Here is a 19,948-nt window from a genome sequence, read left to right as displayed (position 1 = left end):
AGCTGGGTGGAAAACTCACCGTGAAGAATAAATTATTCCTAAAATCTATTGGACATGCTATCCAACAACACCTTTAACCTATATCAGCCAGTCAACAATGACGAATCAATCACAAAAGTGGAGACAAGAACATATTTGCCGTTTGTAAAATCTTTCGGCAATAATGATACTATTGAAATAACCATAAATCGTGCTGATACATGGGTCCTTATGCATGATGCAGCTCTCATCATTAAGGGAAAACTTCAAAAAACTGCTGGTAATGGAACTGTTCAATTAGTTTTGAATGGGGGAGCTTTCCTTTTTGACACAATCTCATATGAGTTACATGGAACTGAAGTTGATTCGGTACGAGATCCAGGATTAATAAGTACAATAAAAGGATATCTGTGTTACGATAAAGATTCTGTGAGGGAATTGGAAACAGCTAGTTGGTCATATCCTGATGATCCTAAAATAAACGCTGATGGAAATTTTGTATTTAGAATACCATTAAGACATGTATTGAATTTCTTCGACGATTACCGTTTAGCTATCTGTGGGAAGCAAACTATTCGATTGATGAGATCTCAAAATGACAATAATGCTATGAAAATCACACCTGGTCCCGAGGAAACAGTCAATGCTACAAAAGGCAAATTTACAATTGATAGTATCGAGCTGAAAGTTAAACATATCTATCCAAATGATGTATTGAAGATTGAATTACTAGAATCAATGAAATCAAATAGAGCAATATTATTTCCATTCAGAAAATGGGAAATTCACGAATTGCCAACTCTGACAGCCAACTCTCTAACAGAAATATGGAATATCAAAACCACTTCAATTATTGATTATCCTAGATTCATAATATGCTGTTTTCAGACAAATAAGAAAAATAAGAGTACTGAAAATTCCACGTTATTCGACAATCTGGACATCTCAAATGTCCGTTTGCTACTGAATGGTGAATTCATTCCTCAAGAAAATTTAAGATTGAATTTCAATAAAAATGATTATGCAGAAGCATACTATAATTATACAGAATTTTCAACAAGTTATAATAATCTGAAAATCAATCCAATATTGCAATATTCAGACTTCAAAAACAGATGCTTATTTGTTATTGATTGCTCGAGACGAAGTGAATCTTTTAAATCTTCAACTGTTGATGTGAAACTTGAGATTGAATCTAGAGTTGGTTTTCCCACCTCCACTAAAGCATATTGTATAATCGTGTACGACTGTGTGATGGAGTATTTGCCTCTAACTGAAACAGTTCGAAAGTTGACATCGATATGATCAGTATGTAATATAGTGACGGGTTCATTGACTATAAGGAACTTGTAACATATTCAACAAGATATTGGTTGGCCTTGATATTGTTCATCTGAAAGGGCTTCAAAATATAAGTTCTTAATGAATATATTGAAATCTACCGTTACAATGATCAATTTGGGGAATGAGATATGTCCGAAATTTGAAATGGAAAAACCTGAATGCATTGCCCATGCGGATAATATGAGAATCTGTACTATAAATAATTGTGAGAAATTGTATACATGGTTGTGTGACACTGCTAATAGATCAAATGATAAATGGATTGATGTTTTTCATAATAAACATAGATTTCTAAAACTAAAATGTTCATCTAGACATATAAGATTGAATAAAGAGTAATGTATCAAGTTTATATTTTTTTTTATTTCAGCTACCTTCATCTTATCTATCCTTAAAATGTGAAAAAACATTAGAGCATAATCCTTTTGATATCTGAGATAAGTGAATGTTGCTCTGGAGAAGCGTGTGAAGTCACCAATGCGAAAGTCTTAATAATAATAATAATAATTATAATAGGATGAATAGGAGGATAAAATCATACTATGCATTACCTATCAATTTTTATTTTGTCTCATATACTGATAAGTTACACAATCGCATCTGCAATTTCCAAAGGATTCACATTTTGAACATGCAATTCCATCAACAGAGTCCACATTTAGTCCCCATCCGATGCATTTCAGTGGACAGCAGTATATTCTTCCATCGATAATGAAACTGTTTCTTTCGGCATCCATTTTTAAACAATCTTTTTGAATTCTTTTGCCGAAACAGAAGATTGTAAGTCCACAACTAAGACATTGAATATGATCAAAATGAAACTTGAACTTTTGACATATAGTAGATGGCTTAACCAATTTATTATAATTATAATATTTTATAAGCACCAGAATTGCTATTACTATTATTATTGCTACGACGATGTATTGGATGAAGTGTTTATATTTCCAAACGATATCATTTACTGAATATTCAGCCATTATATTTCAGAAGTAGTATTGTATGAATTCCTCGGATAAGGCTGAACAATTTCTTATTGAAAACTGATATGAACATACAATTCATCAACGTTTTATGTATTTCACCATTACAATTTTTTCAACATCATAGCCCCTCCTACCATTCAAAAAAATAACCAGACTGTTTTCGTTATAAAAGATCTGCATCAAACGAATCTGAACTGAAGACCAATTAAATCTTTTATTTATTACGGTGAGAAACGCCACTCGACAGGTGTATCGAGAAGAATTAAGGGATAGCTCCGCCCTTTGTCATTAAACACAATAAACCTTCAGCCCCCATTAGCGGTCATAATGTACCAATTTTGGGACAAAGGGAATGAGTAAACCTGTCATTCTTATCACATGAGGCGGAATGCAGACTGACATCTTCGAATACCTATAGCACCAAAACTATTTCGAATGGGTAAAATTTACATTTTTATTACGGTTAGAATCCACAGGTATATTGGGGAGTAAAAGAGTGACCATTAATTCAGATAATTGTCATTTTATGATAAAAGACCCAAACTGATAGTTTTCTCGAAACATCCTCATAGATAAGAAAAAAAAACCCTGTCAAAGGAATCTCATCTATTATACTGAATTATTGCCGATCTTTATTGCTCTTTTTTTCCGGCATGCAAAGACACCCTTATTTAAACAATAAAAGACCCAAACGTTTTTCTCGGAACATCTCCACAGATGAGAAAAAAAAAAACCTCTGTCAAAGGAACAAAGAAACATTTCCAATTTTATCTATTATACGAAATCATGGACCACCTTTATAGCTTCTTCCTTTCACGCACACAGATACACCACCCTTAATTAAACAACGATTTTTTCATCTAACTCTGAAAAATATTCATCAATCAATCTAATAACACACCAGTATAACATTTCATAATCCAACCACATAATGTTCAAGTACTCCGAATCATACTTTGTCGGATTACTCTTCATTCGCCATTGAAGTGGTTCAGAATCTGCTTACCTACCCTACTGAGGATGTTGCCACAATATTTTCAACTTTAACAGGCATCACTTCGGTATTACTTTCGATCAGGTTCGATATTGGGGCACTCGGTGAATTGCGAAGTTCTTCCGCAATTTCATTGGAGGGAACTGTTTCTTTGTCAGCCGTTGTAGAAACTTGTGTGGGAATGAAATGATCCGTCTTAGAAGTGGGTGTATCAACAGATATAGCATTGTCGTATGAGATCAGTGTTTCTTCATCAACGTCTGATGGCTTCTTACATTCGACTGCTGCATTTGGTTTTCTGTGTAATTTTTCTGAAAATAAGTCGATTATTAAATTTCTAGTTACATCAAATCTTTCTTGGACTACATTTGCAAGGATATTATTATTGAAAAATACATCACAATACTCACTTTGGGGAGATTTCTTCTTGAGAGTCCAAGGCAAGGAGATTCTTTGAGGGGTATCGGACAGACAAGAATTTATGTGACGAATCTCGTCCACTTCCAACCCTGTTATATCTAAAAACTGCATATTCTGAAAATAAAATTAATATTAATGTCATTTCAGATATTGAAGTTGATATAATGTTATTGTTGGTCAATGATGTACATTTAAATAAAATTAGGATGTAATTTTAGTTCTATGATCCAACTAGAGACAGCCATCTGGTTGGATGATTAAAAAATAAGGTTAGAAAAAATGGTCGAAGGTTGTAAGTTGTAATGTCCGAATTTCAGAATAAAAGTGTTAAGTTAGAATAAAAGTGTTTCCATCATCCATCCGCCTAAAACTAATAGGTTATGGGCCCAGGCACATAATTCTGGAAATTTTGAGCTATTCAAAAATATACTATCGATATATTTCGTCATCTCAACGAAAAGTGAGGTTATCCACGTTTTCGAATTCGAAAGAATATCGAGCAGGAAGGGAAAAATACTTGTTGGAAGAAGAAACAAGGCAGGTATTCGATCAGAATGGATGGAAATAATCAAGAAGCGGTCATCAAGTTGGAGGGAGCCAAAAACTGGAATGTCTGGAAGTTTCAAACGATGGTTCTACTGAGAGGACAAGGATGGCTTGATGTAATTCAGGGTGAACGTGTCAAGCCGGAACCTGACCAGGAAAGAAGAGATTGGGAGGTTACAGATGCCAAAGTTCAAACTTTGTTGGTCACCAGGATGACAGAAGGAGTTATGATACATATTATATCTTGCGAAACTTCAGCAGAAATGTGGAAGAAGCTGCACAGTGTCTATGAGCAGAAAAATGAGACAAGTATTCACATCGCACAACAGCATTTCTTTCAATACAAATATGAGCCTGGAATGGAAATGTCTGTGTTCCTAGCGAAAATTCAGGAGATGCAAAATCAGCTTGGACAACTTGGAGAAGAAATATCTGATAAATTTATAATCACTAAAGTATTAATGTCCCTACCAGATGAATATAAGCACTTTGTTTCAGCTTGGGAGTCTGCACCAGACGATAAGCAAACCATAGATAATTTAGTAGCTCGATTATTAATCGAAGAAGGACGTCTGAAAGAAAAGGCAGAAATGTCAGAGCAACAGTCTTCATCAGCTTTTTTTGTGAAGAATAAAAGATCTGTAAAATGCTATAGATGCGGCAAACTGGGACACATTCAGGGTGCCTGTAAAGTGAAGAAGGAGGAAGGAAATGGTGATGGAAAATGTTTCTACTGTGGTAAAGTAGGTCACTTCAAGGCACAGTGTCGCTTCAGGAAGAACAGCTCAAAAGGAAATCAACAAAGCAACGCATTCGTAGTACATGAAAATAATAACTCTCAAAATTCGAAGTGGTTAGTGGACTCCGGAGCCACCGAGCATATGTGTTATGATAAAACTCTTTTCTCATCGTTCTCACCAGACAATTCCAAGAAAACTGTAATTATAGGTAATGGTGACAGAATTAGTGTGCTAGGTTATGGTCAGATGGCCGTACAAGTGTTTAACGGGACAAAGTGGATTGACAGTACCATAGACAATGTTTTGTTTGTACCAGAACTCAAAACGAATTTGTTTTCAGTGAACCGCGCAATGGACAAAGGTTATGTAATGATGACTGATAACAACGCTTGCAAATTTTACAAAAATGAAAAAGTTTGTGCTGTAGCTAATCGTGTAGAAAACTCATACTATATAGACTTTCGTTATAAACCTGAAAATGCAAACTTCGCGAGTGGTAGAACTCAAAATCTTTTTGAATGGCATGAACGATTGGCCCACCAGAACTTTGAATATGTAAAGGAAATCCTTAGGAAGAATAACATTGATGTCGAACAAACGACTAACCCAAAATGTGAAAGCTGTATTGAGGGAAAAATGCACCGTTTACCTTTTAAACCAAGTGAGTCATTAACCTCTCAAACAGGTGATATCATACATGCAGACATCTGTGGTCCGATGGAAGAACCATCGATTGGAGGTTCCCGATATTTTGTTTTATTGAAAGATGACTTTTCAAATTATCGTTCAGTTTATTTTATAAAAAATAAACATCAGGTCAGTAACTGCATAGAAAAGTTTATCACGAAGGCTGAAAATGTGACTGGGAATCGAATAAAAGTTTTTAGGAGCGATAATGGACTGGAATTCGTAAACAAGGATGTAAATCGTCTGTTTACAAAGCATGGCATAACACATCAGACGACAGTACCTTATACCCCTGAGCAGAATGGCAGGGCGGAAAGGGAGAATAGAACGTTAGTTGAAGCTGCAAGGACTTTGTTATATGCAAGAGGACTATCAAAGCCATTATGGGCAGAAGCAATAAATTTTGCCGTATTTGTATTGAATAGGACGGGAAAAAGCAGAGAAATAGGCAAGTCACCTTATGAGATTTGGACGGGTAAAAAGTATGACATAAACCAGCTCAAGATCTTTGGTACTCCAATGTACGTACTTGTTCCAAAGGAAAAACGAAGGAAATGGGATAAGAAAGGAATGAAAGGCCTATTGATTGGATATGGTGAAGATACGAAAGGCTATAGAGTGTATTTTCAAGATAGAAACACAGTGGAACTGAAGAGAGATGTAGTATTTCTGGAAGAAGAGAAGAAAAATGAGGAAACAATCTTAATAAACTTAAATGAAATCCAAAAGAAGAATGAAGATGGTCATACATCTCAAGAAAATCAAATCCTAGTTACTGAAGAGAGACACCAAGAAGACTCATCGAGTTCATCGGAAAGTGAGCCACTACCTAGCGGGGATGAAGAAATACTGGAGCCAACAACACAACCAACCGTTGAACGAACTAAACGGGTAAGAAAACAGACTTCATTTTACAGATGTAATTATGGTTTCAGTGAGGAGAGTGATCCAAGTTCATACAGGGAGGCCATGAGTAGACAGGACGCCGACAAATGGAAAGAAGCTATGGACCAAGAACTACATACTCTGAAAGAAAACAACACCTGGGAATTGTGTGGGGTACCACCTAATGAAAAAGTCATAAACAGTAAGTGGGTGTTCAAAATCAAAAACTCTGCCAACACAAAACAGTATAAGGCCAGATTAGTAGCTAGAGGGTTCGAACAGGACGATGTAATCGAATTGCATGAAATCTACGCACCTGTTGCAAAATTGTCAACCTTTAGAGTATTTGTATCAATTGCTACCAAATTGAATTTACCTATACATCAAATGGATGTCACTGGCGCATTTTTATATGGTCATATTGATGAAAATGTATTCATAAAATTGCCTGAGGGCGCATATATTGATGATAATGAAAGAATTGTTAAGCTCAATAAGTCATTGTACGGACTCAAAAAATCACCAAAATACTGGAATGAAAAATTTAACTCAACTCTAATTAATGAGGGTTTCACAAGATCAAGAAATGATTCATGTTTGTACACAAAGGGTCATAATCAAAATAGAATTTATGTGCTAATTTATGTTGATGATTTATTGATGTTTAGTGAAAGTGATGAACAAATTAGTAAACTTAAGGTTAAATTAAGGAAGGAGTTTGATATGAAAGATTTGGGATTTGTATCAAGCTTCCTTGGTATTGATGTAAAACAAGATCTAGAAAATTATACTACCGAATTAAGTCAGAAATTTTATTTGGAAAATGTTTTAAAGAAATTTAATATGCAAAACTGTAAACCGATGTCAACACCTATAGATCGAAATTTCAATGTAAAAATCTTAGAATCAGATGATTTATGTTCTGATAAGAACATTGAAAATGAATGCAGAAAAATTATCGGCAGTCTCATGTATGCTGTATCAGGTACCAGACCAGACTTATGTTTTGCTGTATCGTTATTGAGTAGATATCAAAACAAGGCAAATAATGTTTTATTGTCAGCGCTAAAAAGAGTTATGAGGTATATTAAACACACTATTGATTATAAATTGATATATAAGTGTAATAATGATAAACTTATTGCCTATTGTGATGCAGATTGGGGTGGAGACTTGATAGATAGAAAGTCTACCACTGGTTTTTGTGTAATGTTTTCAAATTGTTTAGTGTCTTGGTGTTCAAGAAAACAATGCTCTGTTAGTTTGTCTTCAACCGAATCAGAGTACATTGCAATCAGTATTGCTTCAAGTGAAATTTGCTGGCTTGTTAATTTATTAAAAGACTTTAGCATTGAACAGGTCAACCCCGTGTCACTACTTTGTGATAACCAGTCAGCAATAATGGTTGCAAGTACGGAAAATATTAAAAGGCTCAAACATGTTGATATAAGGTTTCATTTTGTAAAAGATTTAGTTAAGGAAGGTAAAATAGGCTTGACCTACATTAAGACAGAAGATCAGATAGCTGATTTGTTTACAAAAGCATTGTCTGCAAATGTCATCAATAACTTTCGAAGGTCATTAGGGTTAATGTAATTTTTTTTAGAAATGTACTTGATTGAGGAGGGGTGTTGGTTAATGATGTACATTTAAATAAAATTAGGATGTAATTTTAGTTCTATGATCCAACTAGAGACAGCCATCTGGTTGGATGATTAAAAAATAAGGTTAGAAAAAATGGTCGAAGGTTGTAAGTTGTAATGTCCGAATTTCAGAATAAAAGTGTTAAGTTAGAATAAAAGTGTTTCCATCATCCATCCGCCTAAAACTAATAGTTATATTCAAAGTGCTGAAAATATCTTTGAACTTCTAGAGATACTACCATATAGGTACATGATCATTTTCGAATAAAAAAATAACACATACCTGTTTGAAACAGAAAATCTGAACAACAAACAAATTATTGAATAGCAACCAACTGACTAGAGATAAAAAAAAAGAATTACTTACATCCATAACTTGAAAATTCATCAATCATCAATCACAACACTGTAATATCACCTTAAAGTTCGTTTATAATATTCGAAAACTTGCGAGTATTCAAACAGTCTAAACAATCTTAACACCATTGAGGTTAACTCAACTGACTGACCGAAAAATGACTGCTAGGTTATATAGCACGCTACCGTTTCTACCTTTCTACGTAATTTCGTCGTTTCTGACCAATGGCATCATGCTTCTACCTGGGGTTGGGACCGCCCCCTTGCGCACAATTTGGAAATCTGACTACTTTTCGATTTCAAATGTTGTTATTCTATATTTGATAATAGATATTACAATATCTATTTCTTCAGTTAAAAGCGCATACTGATATTTTTCTAGAAAAATTGAGTTTTATTTCATCTAATTTTTGTATTCTCGTTTTCGTCACAAATCATTTTTATTATTTTATCGCGTAAAATTCAAAAATGGAACATACCGGAACTCTTCTAAGATGTAAGTTTCGTCGAAGAAAAGGAATCATTTCAATGAAATCTAATTCTTCAATATTTATCATATTCTTTTCTATTTGACACAAACGGTATGCCCTAAACTTTTTTTGCCTGTTGGATTAGTGGATAGGTACTCTTAATTTTTTTGAAACAATTCAAGGCCTAAAATGAATAGTTGAATTGTGTGAAATTTGCAGTTTTCCATATTTTTTTAAATCTATACAGGGTAAGTCTTTAACTCGTACAATAATTTCATAAGTAGATTCTTGAGCTTAAAAAACGCTTTTTTCCCATATCATTTTTTTCGATTCGACCCTGATGAATAGATTTAGTAATTTTGAATTTTCATAAGGAGATAGGTGATCTAATAACTCAATTTGGGTTATTAGTTTACTGGTGACACGACACATCTGTATATCTTCTAAAAAGAGTTGTAATCAGCCAAAGTACCCAATTTTTAAAAATTCACAGATACTTTTCAATTTTTCAACATCAAATTAATCGAAAACGTCGCATTATGAGAGAAAATATGAAGAACACTTTCATCTTACAAAACTTTCGTCAAACTTAGTTTCAAGCGTTTGATTCTTTTTTTTGGTATTTTTCATGGTACGTAATATAAGAAATGGATCACGCCTTCACAGTAAGGCAGGTAAATAATAAACGAATTAATTCAGATGCATAACATCCGCAGATAATTAAATCAACGAATGTTACGATCTAAATCGAACTAACAAACTACCATCGCTCGAAGTATTACCAGAATTTTCATTTCGTCGACAAAGAGTAGATGCTGACTGATCGTAACATTCGTTGATTTAATTATCTGCGGATGTTATGCATCTGAATTAATTCGTTTATCATGGTACGTAATGTTTAAATTAAAAAAACTGGAAGACGGGGGGTGATATCTTGTGTTCGAAAAGATTAGGTAACTAATCTTAAATCCTCATACTTCTAAGTAGTAAAAACAATTGAATATCAAAACTTAAGACTTTAAAATAATAGGTAGGTATACAGGGTGTCCAAAAACTAGTAAATCAAACGTCATACCACGATAGAGTAGATCAAATATTGATTGGCACCAACATTAGTTGAGCGAAAATGTACCGTTTCTGAAAAAAACCTAACCTAAAGTTGCTGATTTTCAATCACAAGGCCAATTTGTGGAAGGACAGCGTTTTTTTCCCATATTATCACCCCTATAGAGGGGGTTTATCTTGAGTAATGAAAATCATTTAAAAAAAACAATTGTTTTAATTTAGATTTACTTAGGTTATCGATCAACTACTTGAAATAATTTCAATTAGGGGAGATAAAACAATAAACTTAGTTTAGTTTAGTTTATTGACCAAAATTCCTAAAAAATTTACAATAAATGAAGGACCCAAAGGAGGCATAAATGCCATCTTAGTTCAATATAATTTAAAATCGATATCCTTCTTCATAAACTGGCCCTGTGATCAAGAAAAATATTTCGAAAATCGACAACTTTAGGTATTTTAATAAAATTCTGATTATTTTGGAAACGGTGCATTTTCGTTGAACTAATGTTGGTGTCATTCGATAATATTTGGTCTACTCTATCGTGGTGTGACGTTTGATTCACTAGATAGATAGATATATAGATAACTTTATTTTCACATCACTGCAGCTCAACAAAGATACAAGTGAAAAGAAAATACGTCACATTCAAAATTTGAACTAATCTAAAAACACAATATATAGGTAACAAACATATTCATCTCAATCTGTAACATGCTGAACAAAATTCTTCAATGCTATATGGTTCTATTCTCAAAATTAAGGACAATATGGTTTTTTAAAAGACTACAAAATTTCTCTCTTTCCTGATATTCGTTGGAAGGCAGTTAAAAAACCTTATTGAGCAATAAAATGCAGTCTTTTAGGTCATAGGTAACCTATGACTTGGATAGAGTACAGAGTTTATTCTCCTAGTTTTGTTGTCGTTTCTATATTTAACGAATAGTTTTTGGACACCCTGTATATTATATCATGAAAAATGATTTTGAACAGTAAACTAATCTGAAGGATACGTAATTGAACAGTTTATTCAGGTACCTATATTACTCGTAAGCTTAACATCTTCATTATGGATTTCTCTGAAGGAACCCTTTTGCCCTTCATAAATTCAAACAATATTGTTCCATAACTCATTTCTTTTGAAAAGCATGTCTTTTCAGACTTAACGTTTCATTATTTTTCTGAATTCTATTTCTTATCGATATTCATAATTACACCACATCCCTTTTGAAAATGGTCATTCTCCGAAGGGTTTGAATCCCTTTACCGCCGTTAATCGAAACTATTACCTACCTACCCATTTTCTAAGAAATTTCAATGAACGGATTATGCAGATAAAAGAGTCTTAATTCATTTCCCAATATTTCGGTCAAGAAAGTTAATATGGGTGTACTTAAACATTATTGAGGATAAATTCAGATGCATACCACCCGACGATATGAATATCGACAAGTGTTACGATCTGAAATGAGCTAGCCAATTTGCCATCGTCAAGGCCCCAAATGGAGTACGCTCCACCGAAGAAAAGCAGATGCTGACCATGGTTTCGGCCTCATTTGGCCTCATCAGAGCAACACAGCATTTTTCCACGGTGGAGAACGAAAGTTTTAAATCAGCATTTCAGTATTTTGAAAATGGTTCATTTCTCTTCTTCCACATAAGATTCGGTGAAATCCTGAATTTTACTTCCATTTAATGTGTCTTGTTTCGTTCAAAACCTTCCCGAGAGAATATAAAAACAAAGTTATACAGTCAATGTAGAGTAAACTTTCATTAAAATTGAGATTTTCAGAAAAAACAGTTTTTAACTCAAATATTTCGGGTCTTTTTCAATAATAAATCACAGGGAATGTTTTTCCAAAAAGTTTGTTGTCCATTTCTATTCAAGATATTCACTAAGATTCAATTCGAAGTCCTCCAACATATGAAACACAATGGATAATAGAAAAATATTCATTATTCATGAGATAATAAAATTTTTTGTCACTATTCATTTTCTTGATGAGAGAGAAAACTCATGATAATTTTCTTGAGAAATATGCTATTTACAATAGTTTTATTCCTTTTCCAGTTTTAAACTTTCGCAATTCTTGGTCATTAGAAGGCTAAGGAGTTTATTACATACTAGCTGACCCGGCAAACCTTGTTTTGCCATTTAAATTATTTCTAGGGTAGATAATAATAACTAACTCATCGTGATTGTGTGACAATGTGGCATATGAAAACCTATAAGTACTCTATGATTGCTCGATTGGTCGTAAGAAAAAGGAATGCCTTTTTTTCTGTTCTGTACAATTTTTTTTCAGAATATTTAGTTATATAAACCTTGCCCTAACAATAATAAACACAACAAATAAAGAATTGTCCAATTTGAACAATAAAGCATTTTGAAGTAAATCATAGACCCTCTTTTATTATTATATATAGACTAGCTAACCCGGCAAACCTAGTTTTGCCATTTAAATTATTTCTAGGGTAAATAATAATAACTAACTCATCGTGATTGTGTGACAATGTGGCATATGAAAACCTATAAGTACTCTATGATTGCTCGATTGGTCGTAAGAAAAAGGAATGCCTTTTTTTCTGTACTCTACAATTTTTTTTGGGAATAATTTGTTATACAGGGTGTCCCGTAAAGACCACGTCAAACGAAAACGAAAAGTAGATCAGAATGTGCTCTAACTGATGTGAAAAAATCGTTCATATGAAAGTTTCACAGTTTTCGAGATATTTGATGTTTTATGAAAATGTCGATTCTGAAAAAAAAAATTAAAATTCATGTTCTGAAGGAAGTGTTTTTTTGTGCTGAATTCTATCTGACGTGGTATAAAAAAAAGACACTAGACCTTTTCTGCATATCACGTTGAAAAGTTGCCCATTTTGTGAGGATTCCGAAAAGGTAAAATACGGGTGATAACCTTCGTCACGAAAAAAGATATTTGAATGTTTATCGAGAATGGAGCATTTCTGTGAAAAACTGATTTTGTCACCTTTTCCACAAATTCTTTCATTTTGCAGATTCTGCTGTAACATATTGAATGATTCGCTTGAAAAATGTCAGTTAGTCCCTAAATTTCTTATAAAATTAAATTATTCTGTTTTTTTCTTTAATTGCAATGATATAATAATAATAACGAACAGGACCTTCAACATCAACAAATCTATTGTGAAGAAACTTCATAAAAATATCAATAATAAAAATTCAGGATTCTTATGAGAGCAAATGCTCAAAATGACCACCCCCTTCGCTAATACATGCCCATCATCTATTGAGAAATACCTTTTTTAAAACCATACAAACTTCTCCCCGCTATTTTGGCTGCTGAAATACGAATGCGGTGTGCTTCATCTCTTATAGGATTCGAATAAATTTCCTTTTTTCAAAAAACCCCAGTAAAAAATTCCAGAGGATTTAAGTCTGGTGAATCATTGAATCGCATCACATCATATCGATGTTCGAGAGTTCTTTAGGCAAAGAAAAAGAAATAATAAAACTCATTCAGTGAATTAGCATCTTAATAACATTTTGTTGATTTGTTGATTGATTATTTTCAGCAGGAAGTGCAAAATTAAAGTATTTATGGAAAAGGTGAGAAAAGCAGTTTTTCATAGAAATGTTCCATTCTCGATAAACATTCAAATATCTTTTTTCGTGACGAAGGTTATCACCTGTATTTTACCTTTTCGGAATCCTCACAGAATAGGCAACTTTTCAACGTAATATGCAGAAAAGGTCTAGTGTCTTTTTTTTATACCACGTCAGATAGAATTCAGCACAAAAAAACACTTCCTTCAGAACATGAATTTCAATTTTTTTTTCCAGAATCCCTGTATAATATTTCGTGGTATTTTTCATTGCATGAATTGGAGTAATCATTCAACAAAATTTACGGAAAAAAACTGATACGAAAAGTATTTAATTGTAGCTTCCGCAAGAGAGAAAGCAGTTTAAGTGAAAAAATTCAACATTTTCATAAAACATCAAATATCTCGAAAACTGTGAGACTTTCATATGAACGATTTTTTCACATCAGGTTGAGTACATTCTGATCTACTTTCCGTTTTAGTTTGACGTGGTCTTTACGGGACACCCTGTATAAACCTTGCCCTTACAATAATAAACACAACAAATAAAGCATTTTGAAGTAAACCATAGATCCTCTTTTATTAATATATAGATTATCTTTTAGTCTATGTTTTTTTTTTTCATTCACTGCTAATTTAGGCTTTTTTCAATCGTTCATTCCGGCGAAATTCTGCTCAATAAAACTGAGGAAATATATTATAAAGTCTGTTTATTAAAATATAGTATATATTTACATAACATCATAAATATAATTATAATTTCTCAGATTTACAATACATTACTCATAAAATAACAAAAAACAATTTTAGTCGATCCTTTTCGCTAATATGTACAAATTTATTATTCTATAGTTCAATTTATACACCTTAAACTATATCACCTCTTTTATAAAATAAAAGATAAGGAACTCTGTCTCCATGCGGTTTCAAAACACTTTCCACTGACACTGACCTCACTTTTGCATCGTCAAACCTCAACCAAGTATGATGTCCAGAATGGAACGCGTCCGCCACATAGTGTCCCTTGCTGGCCTCTTTACCTTCATGGTAAACGACAGCGAAAAGCTTGTACTGTTTCTCTGAAGAACTGCTAGGTTTTCCCGACAGGATCTTGGAATCAACCTGGAGGTCGATGGGGAACTCCACCTTCTTCATAATCTTCGTGCAACCGTTCCCATTGTAACGGAAACATTGCAGATGGAGGACAAGAACAGCCGGCAGTTTCTCGATCAGCACCTGCTGCCACGCTTCCACCTTTTGATTCGTCTTGGCCGAAGTTATTCCTTCAAGTTGATTCTTTATCGTCAGCTGTTCCAGGGCTTCCGTGATGGTTTTGGCCGTCCTGATGTTCAGCTGAAGAGTCAGGAACGGCTGTATGTTTTCTGTGGATTCATCTCCCGTTTTGTGGATCTTTGAGCACAAGAGTCCGCCGAATATGTCGCTGATTGGAGTTTTGTCGAATTGAACCTTTCTCGTGATGTTACGCTTGTTCTTTGGTCCCATTTGTTTCCAGTCTTCGGAGTCGTGATTCATTTCTATTTTGTTCTCAGTTTTGCAGGATTCGATTATCTGAAAGGACAAAAAAAGTTGTGAGATACGACAAGCAATAATATTTTGAATGTAATAATGTGAACTTATGCCAAACACCACGTACATTCGAATAATAAAAGAAGAGAAGGAAATACTTGACTAAGTTTCACAATTTCAATTGAACTATTTGTTGCCATTAAAAAATATTGATCTTAAATTCTTCTTATTGGTACATATAACATCATTTTCATTTTCAAAATTCAATTCAGCATTCATTTAAACTGCAATTTAATTGTGAGGAGTTTTAAAAGACTATAGTTGAGTTCACTTTGGAGGTAGAGGAAGTTTGTATTTCTTAAATATTCAGATTAAAAGAGTGAATGAATCGATGTCGATACAAGAGGATGTATTGATATCTAGTTAGCATAGACCAGTTCCATGCATAAAAAATTATTGCGTTACCATAGCAACGAACAAAATAACTCATCAGAAGTGTCAGTGTGAAGTTTGAAGTCAAAAAGGTAAACCAGAGTTACGCAATAAATCAAAAGAAAGAAGATGTCCACCGAAATTGTGAAAATCGAAAAATTTGAGTATCGAGCCATCGTCAAGTACGTGTATTTAAAATGGTTACGGGGTAAGCAGATTTACGAAGATATGCTTAATATCCTTGATGATCAATGTCCTCCGTATGCGACCGTGAAAAATTGGACTGCAAGCTTCAAAAGAGGTAAATTTTCCATTGAAGATGATGACCGATCGGGAAAGACAGTTTATGTGTGAGTCTCCGAGAATATCGATGCAGTTCATGACATGATTTTATCAGACCGTCGAATTAGGCTAAAACGGATATCTGAAGCACTGAATATTTCATGCGAACGCGTTCATCATATAGTTTACGTCAATTTGGACATGAGAAAAATTGCTGCAAAATGGATCCCCAAATGTTTGAATGTTGACCTAAAGCGTGCGAGGGTAAAAGCATCGCGTTCGATCTGTGTGCTCGTGAAAACGATGTAGACTTCTTAAACTATAATTGTTACTATGGATGAGATTTGGGTACATTTCTACGATCCAGAAACGAAGCAAAAATCGATGAAATGGCAAAACTCTGGTTCTTCAAGACCCAAAATCGTCCAAAAATCGGCAAGAAAAGTTCTTGTTTCAGGTTTTTGGGATTGGCATGGAGTAACCATGATTGATTTTTTGGATAAGGGTAGAACTATAACCGGAGATTACTATTAGACATTTCTGACCATTCTACGGGAAAAAATTGTGGAGACAAAACCCGGAAAGCTATGCAAAGGTGTTTTGTTTTTGCAGGACAACGCCCCTGCACACAAATCTAATGTTGCCATGAAAAAAATCCGTGATCAAGAGTTTGAATTACTAGAACACCCCCTTTATTCACCAGATTTGGCTCCATCCGACTATCATCTCTTTCCTCAACAGAAAGAACGTTTAAAAGGTCGTAAATTTTCTTTCAACGAGGAGGTTATAAAAGCTGTGGAGTTCTGGTTTTGAGAGCAAGAAGAAACATCTTTTTGAAAGGTCTAGAGACGTTGCAGGTTCTTTGTAATAAATGCATATCCAATTAAGAGGAGAGTATGTTGATTAATAAAATATTTTGACATTGAAATTTTGTTTGGTTCTATAGTAGACTAAGAATTTTTCAATATATCCTCGTATGTACCAATAAGAAGAATTTAGGATGAATATTTTTCAATGGTAAAGATCTATTCTGCAGATTAAATCAACAACTGGTTTCTCTAATCTCTGTATAATTCCCAACCACTTCGTAGATTTCTATCATGTAAAAATTGTACATAAAGGTGATAAAGGTAAACGTTTAGATGTTTGAAAAATCCTAGAAATATCCTCAGCACAAAAACAAAGTATACCAATTGTAAACGATCAATTAAATTTCCGCCTATCTCCGATTTCAACATGAGTTTAATGATATGAAACCGGAAACACGCGTATCAACAAATATCTTAATTAAAAATTGCGAAACCGAGTCAAGTGTTCTCGTTCATCATGTTTAACCAAGAGTCATGCGATTAATCAATAATTTCGACTACTTACATTCATCATTTCGTCCTTCAGTCCGTTCAGCAGTAGACCCAAAAATTCCTCAGCGTCCTCTTGACGTCCCTCGACAAGAAACGAGTCGCTTCTGGTATCATTCAGGATGGTGTAGATCGAAGAGGCTTCGATCGAGTCGCCGCAGGAGAAGTCGAAACTCCCCTGTTTCTTCTTGTTCCTTTTCGATATACGGTTTAGGTAGGAATCGGGCAGCTTCTCGAATTTATTGATGAATTTGCACCTGGAAGATTTCAAATTGATTTAGATGCTGTCAAAGCGAAGGATTGTTATAAAACTTACATGTTCTTTATGATGGGTGGTAGGCCGTGTCCATTCTCCGTCAAATTCTTCGAAAGTCCTATCAGCAGATTGCATAAAGGTGGGCAGGCCAGCAAGGCTTGTAAAATCGAATTGATGTAGCAATAATTGCTCCTATTGATTAAGCCTCTTGGTTGTAGATTAGCACTTTTTCCATCAATTTCGAAGTTCGATAGAAATTCTGGAAATAAAATGAAATGTTGAGTAACAAATATAGAAAAAGTTTATTGATATCACAACAAAAATAATTGATTCTTCAACTCAAACAACTGACTATGTGAAACCTAAAACGTTTTTCTACTCAAAAAATTTAATCAAAGTCTCTTCAACAACTAACCTGCTAGTCTGTGAGTGGCTGGATCAATAGTTCTGCTTTTTTCAGCAGTGTCCAACGATTTAAATTTCTCATCACTGCGTTCAGTCACTAACTCTCCATTTGTCGTGGGTTCCTCTTTCTTGAAGAGACTCGTCCATGATTTCTTCGCCCATACGTTTACAGGTTCATTAACATCTGATTTGACTCCATTTTTTTTCACATCACACGTCTGGACCTTCACAGGCTTATTCTTCATTTCTTCAGTCTTGTTCGAGGATGTTGCCACAATATTTTCAACTTTAACAGGCATCACTTCGGTATTACTTTCGATCAGGTTCGATATTGGGGCACTCGGTGAATTGCGAAGTTCTTCCGCAATTTCATTGGAGGGAACTGTTTCTTTGTCAGATGTTGTAGAAACTTGTGTGGGAATGAAATGATCCGTCTTAGAAGTGGATGTATCAACAGATATAGCATTGTCGTATGAGATCAGTGTTTCTTCATCAACGTCTGATGGCTTCTTACATTCGACTGCTGCATTTGGTTTTCTGTGTAATTTTTCTGAAAATAAGTCGATTATTAAATTTCTAGTTACATCAAATCTTTCTTGGACTACATTTGCAAGGATATTATTATTGAGAAATACATCACAATACTCACTTTGGGGAGATTTCTTCTTGAGAGTCCAAGGCAAGGAGATTCTTTGAGGGGTATCGGACAGACAAGAATTTATGTGACGAATCTCGTCCACTTCCAACCCTGTTATATCTAAAAACTGCATATTCTGAAAATAAAATTAATATTAATGTCATTTCAGATATTGAAGTTGATATAATGTTATATTCAAAGTGCTGAAAATATCTTTGAACTTCTAGAGATACTACCATATAGGTACATGATCATTTTCGAATAAAAAAATAACACATACCTGTTTGAAACAGAAAATCTGAACAACAAACAAATTATTGAATAGCAACCAACTGACTAGAGATAAAAAAAAAGAATTACTTACATCCATAACTTGAAAATTCATCAATCATCAATCACAACACTGTAATATCACCTTAAAGTTCGTTTATAATATTCGAAAACTTGCGAGTATTCAAACAGTCTAAACAATCTTAACACCATTGAGGTTAACTCAACTGACTGACCGAAAAATGACTGCTAGGTTATATAGCACGCTACCGTTTCTACCTTTCTACCTAATTTCGTCGTTTCTGACCAATAGCATCATGCTTCTACCTGGGGTTGGGACCGCCCCCTTGCGCACAATTTGGAAATCTGACTACTTTTCGATTTCAAATGTTGTTATTCTATATTTGATAATAGATATTACAATATCTATTTCTTCAGTTAAAAGCGCATACTGATATTTTTCTAGAAAAATTGAGTTTTATTTCATCTAATTTTTGTATTTTCGTTTTCGTCACAAATCATTTTTATTATTTTATCGCGTAAAATTCAAAAATGGAACATACCGGAACTCTTCTAAGATGTAAGTTTCGTCGAAGAAAAGGAATCATTTCAATGAAATCTAATTCTTCAATATTTATCATATTCTTTTCTATTTGACTCAAACGGTATGCCCTAAACTTTTTTTGCCTGTTGGATTAGTGGATAGGTACTCTTAATTTTTTTGAAACAATTTAAGGCCTAAAATGAATAGTTGAATTGTGTGAAATTTGCAGTTTTCCATATTTTTTTAAATCTATACAGGGTAAGTCTTTAACTCGTACAATAATTTCATAAGTAGATTCTTGAGCTAAAAAAACGCTTTTTTCCCATATCATTTTTTTCGATTCGACCCTGATGAATAGATTTAGTAATTTTGAATTTTCATAAGGAGATAGGTGATCTAATAACTCAATTTGGGTTATTAGTTTACTGGTGACACGACACATCTGTATATCTTCTAAAAAGAGTTGTTATCAGCCAAAGTACCCAATTTTTAAAAATTCACAGATACTTTTCAATTTTTCAACATCAAATTA

General features: G+C 33.9%; 3 protein-coding genes across 3 annotated transcripts; 1 reads left to right on the top strand and 2 right to left on the bottom strand.

Annotated features, from left to right (window-relative positions):
* Window positions 1–210: 210 nt before the first annotated feature.
* Window positions 211–1,284, top strand: LOC123317801. The gene has a single exon (XM_044904411.1). The coding sequence runs from the start codon at window positions 211–213 to the stop codon at window positions 1,282–1,284; it is 1,074 nt and encodes a 357-aa protein (XP_044760346.1).
* A 2,031-nt stretch (window positions 1,285–3,315) lies between these two features.
* Window positions 3,316–8,694, bottom strand: LOC123317800. Its single transcript, XM_044904410.1, has 3 exons — window positions 8,592–8,694; window positions 3,714–3,837; window positions 3,316–3,614 (listed from the first exon to the last, which is right to left on the bottom strand). Exons 1-3 carry the CDS (start codon window positions 8,610–8,612, stop codon window positions 3,316–3,318), a joined length of 444 nt encoding a protein of 147 aa, XP_044760345.1. The 5' UTR covers window positions 8,613–8,694.
* A 5,819-nt stretch (window positions 8,695–14,513) lies between these two features.
* LOC123317799 (ubiquitin carboxyl-terminal hydrolase 10-like) lies at window positions 14,514–19,069 on the bottom strand. The gene is made up of 6 exons (XM_044904408.1): window positions 18,967–19,069; window positions 18,615–18,738; window positions 17,976–18,515; window positions 17,621–17,819; window positions 17,321–17,561; window positions 14,514–15,274 (listed from the first exon to the last, which is right to left on the bottom strand). The coding sequence occupies exons 1-6, from the start codon at window positions 18,985–18,987 to the stop codon at window positions 14,573–14,575; spliced, it is 1,827 nt and encodes a 608-aa protein (XP_044760343.1). The 5' UTR covers window positions 18,988–19,069; the 3' UTR covers window positions 14,514–14,572.
* Between the last annotated feature and the right edge of the window lie 879 nt (window positions 19,070–19,948).

This window comes from Coccinella septempunctata, chromosome 7 (genome assembly GCF_907165205.1).
Source record: "Coccinella septempunctata chromosome 7, icCocSept1.1, whole genome shotgun sequence".
Taxonomy (NCBI): domain Eukaryota; kingdom Metazoa; phylum Arthropoda; class Insecta; order Coleoptera; family Coccinellidae; genus Coccinella; species Coccinella septempunctata.
This window is presented reverse-complemented; position numbering and strand designations above follow the sequence as displayed.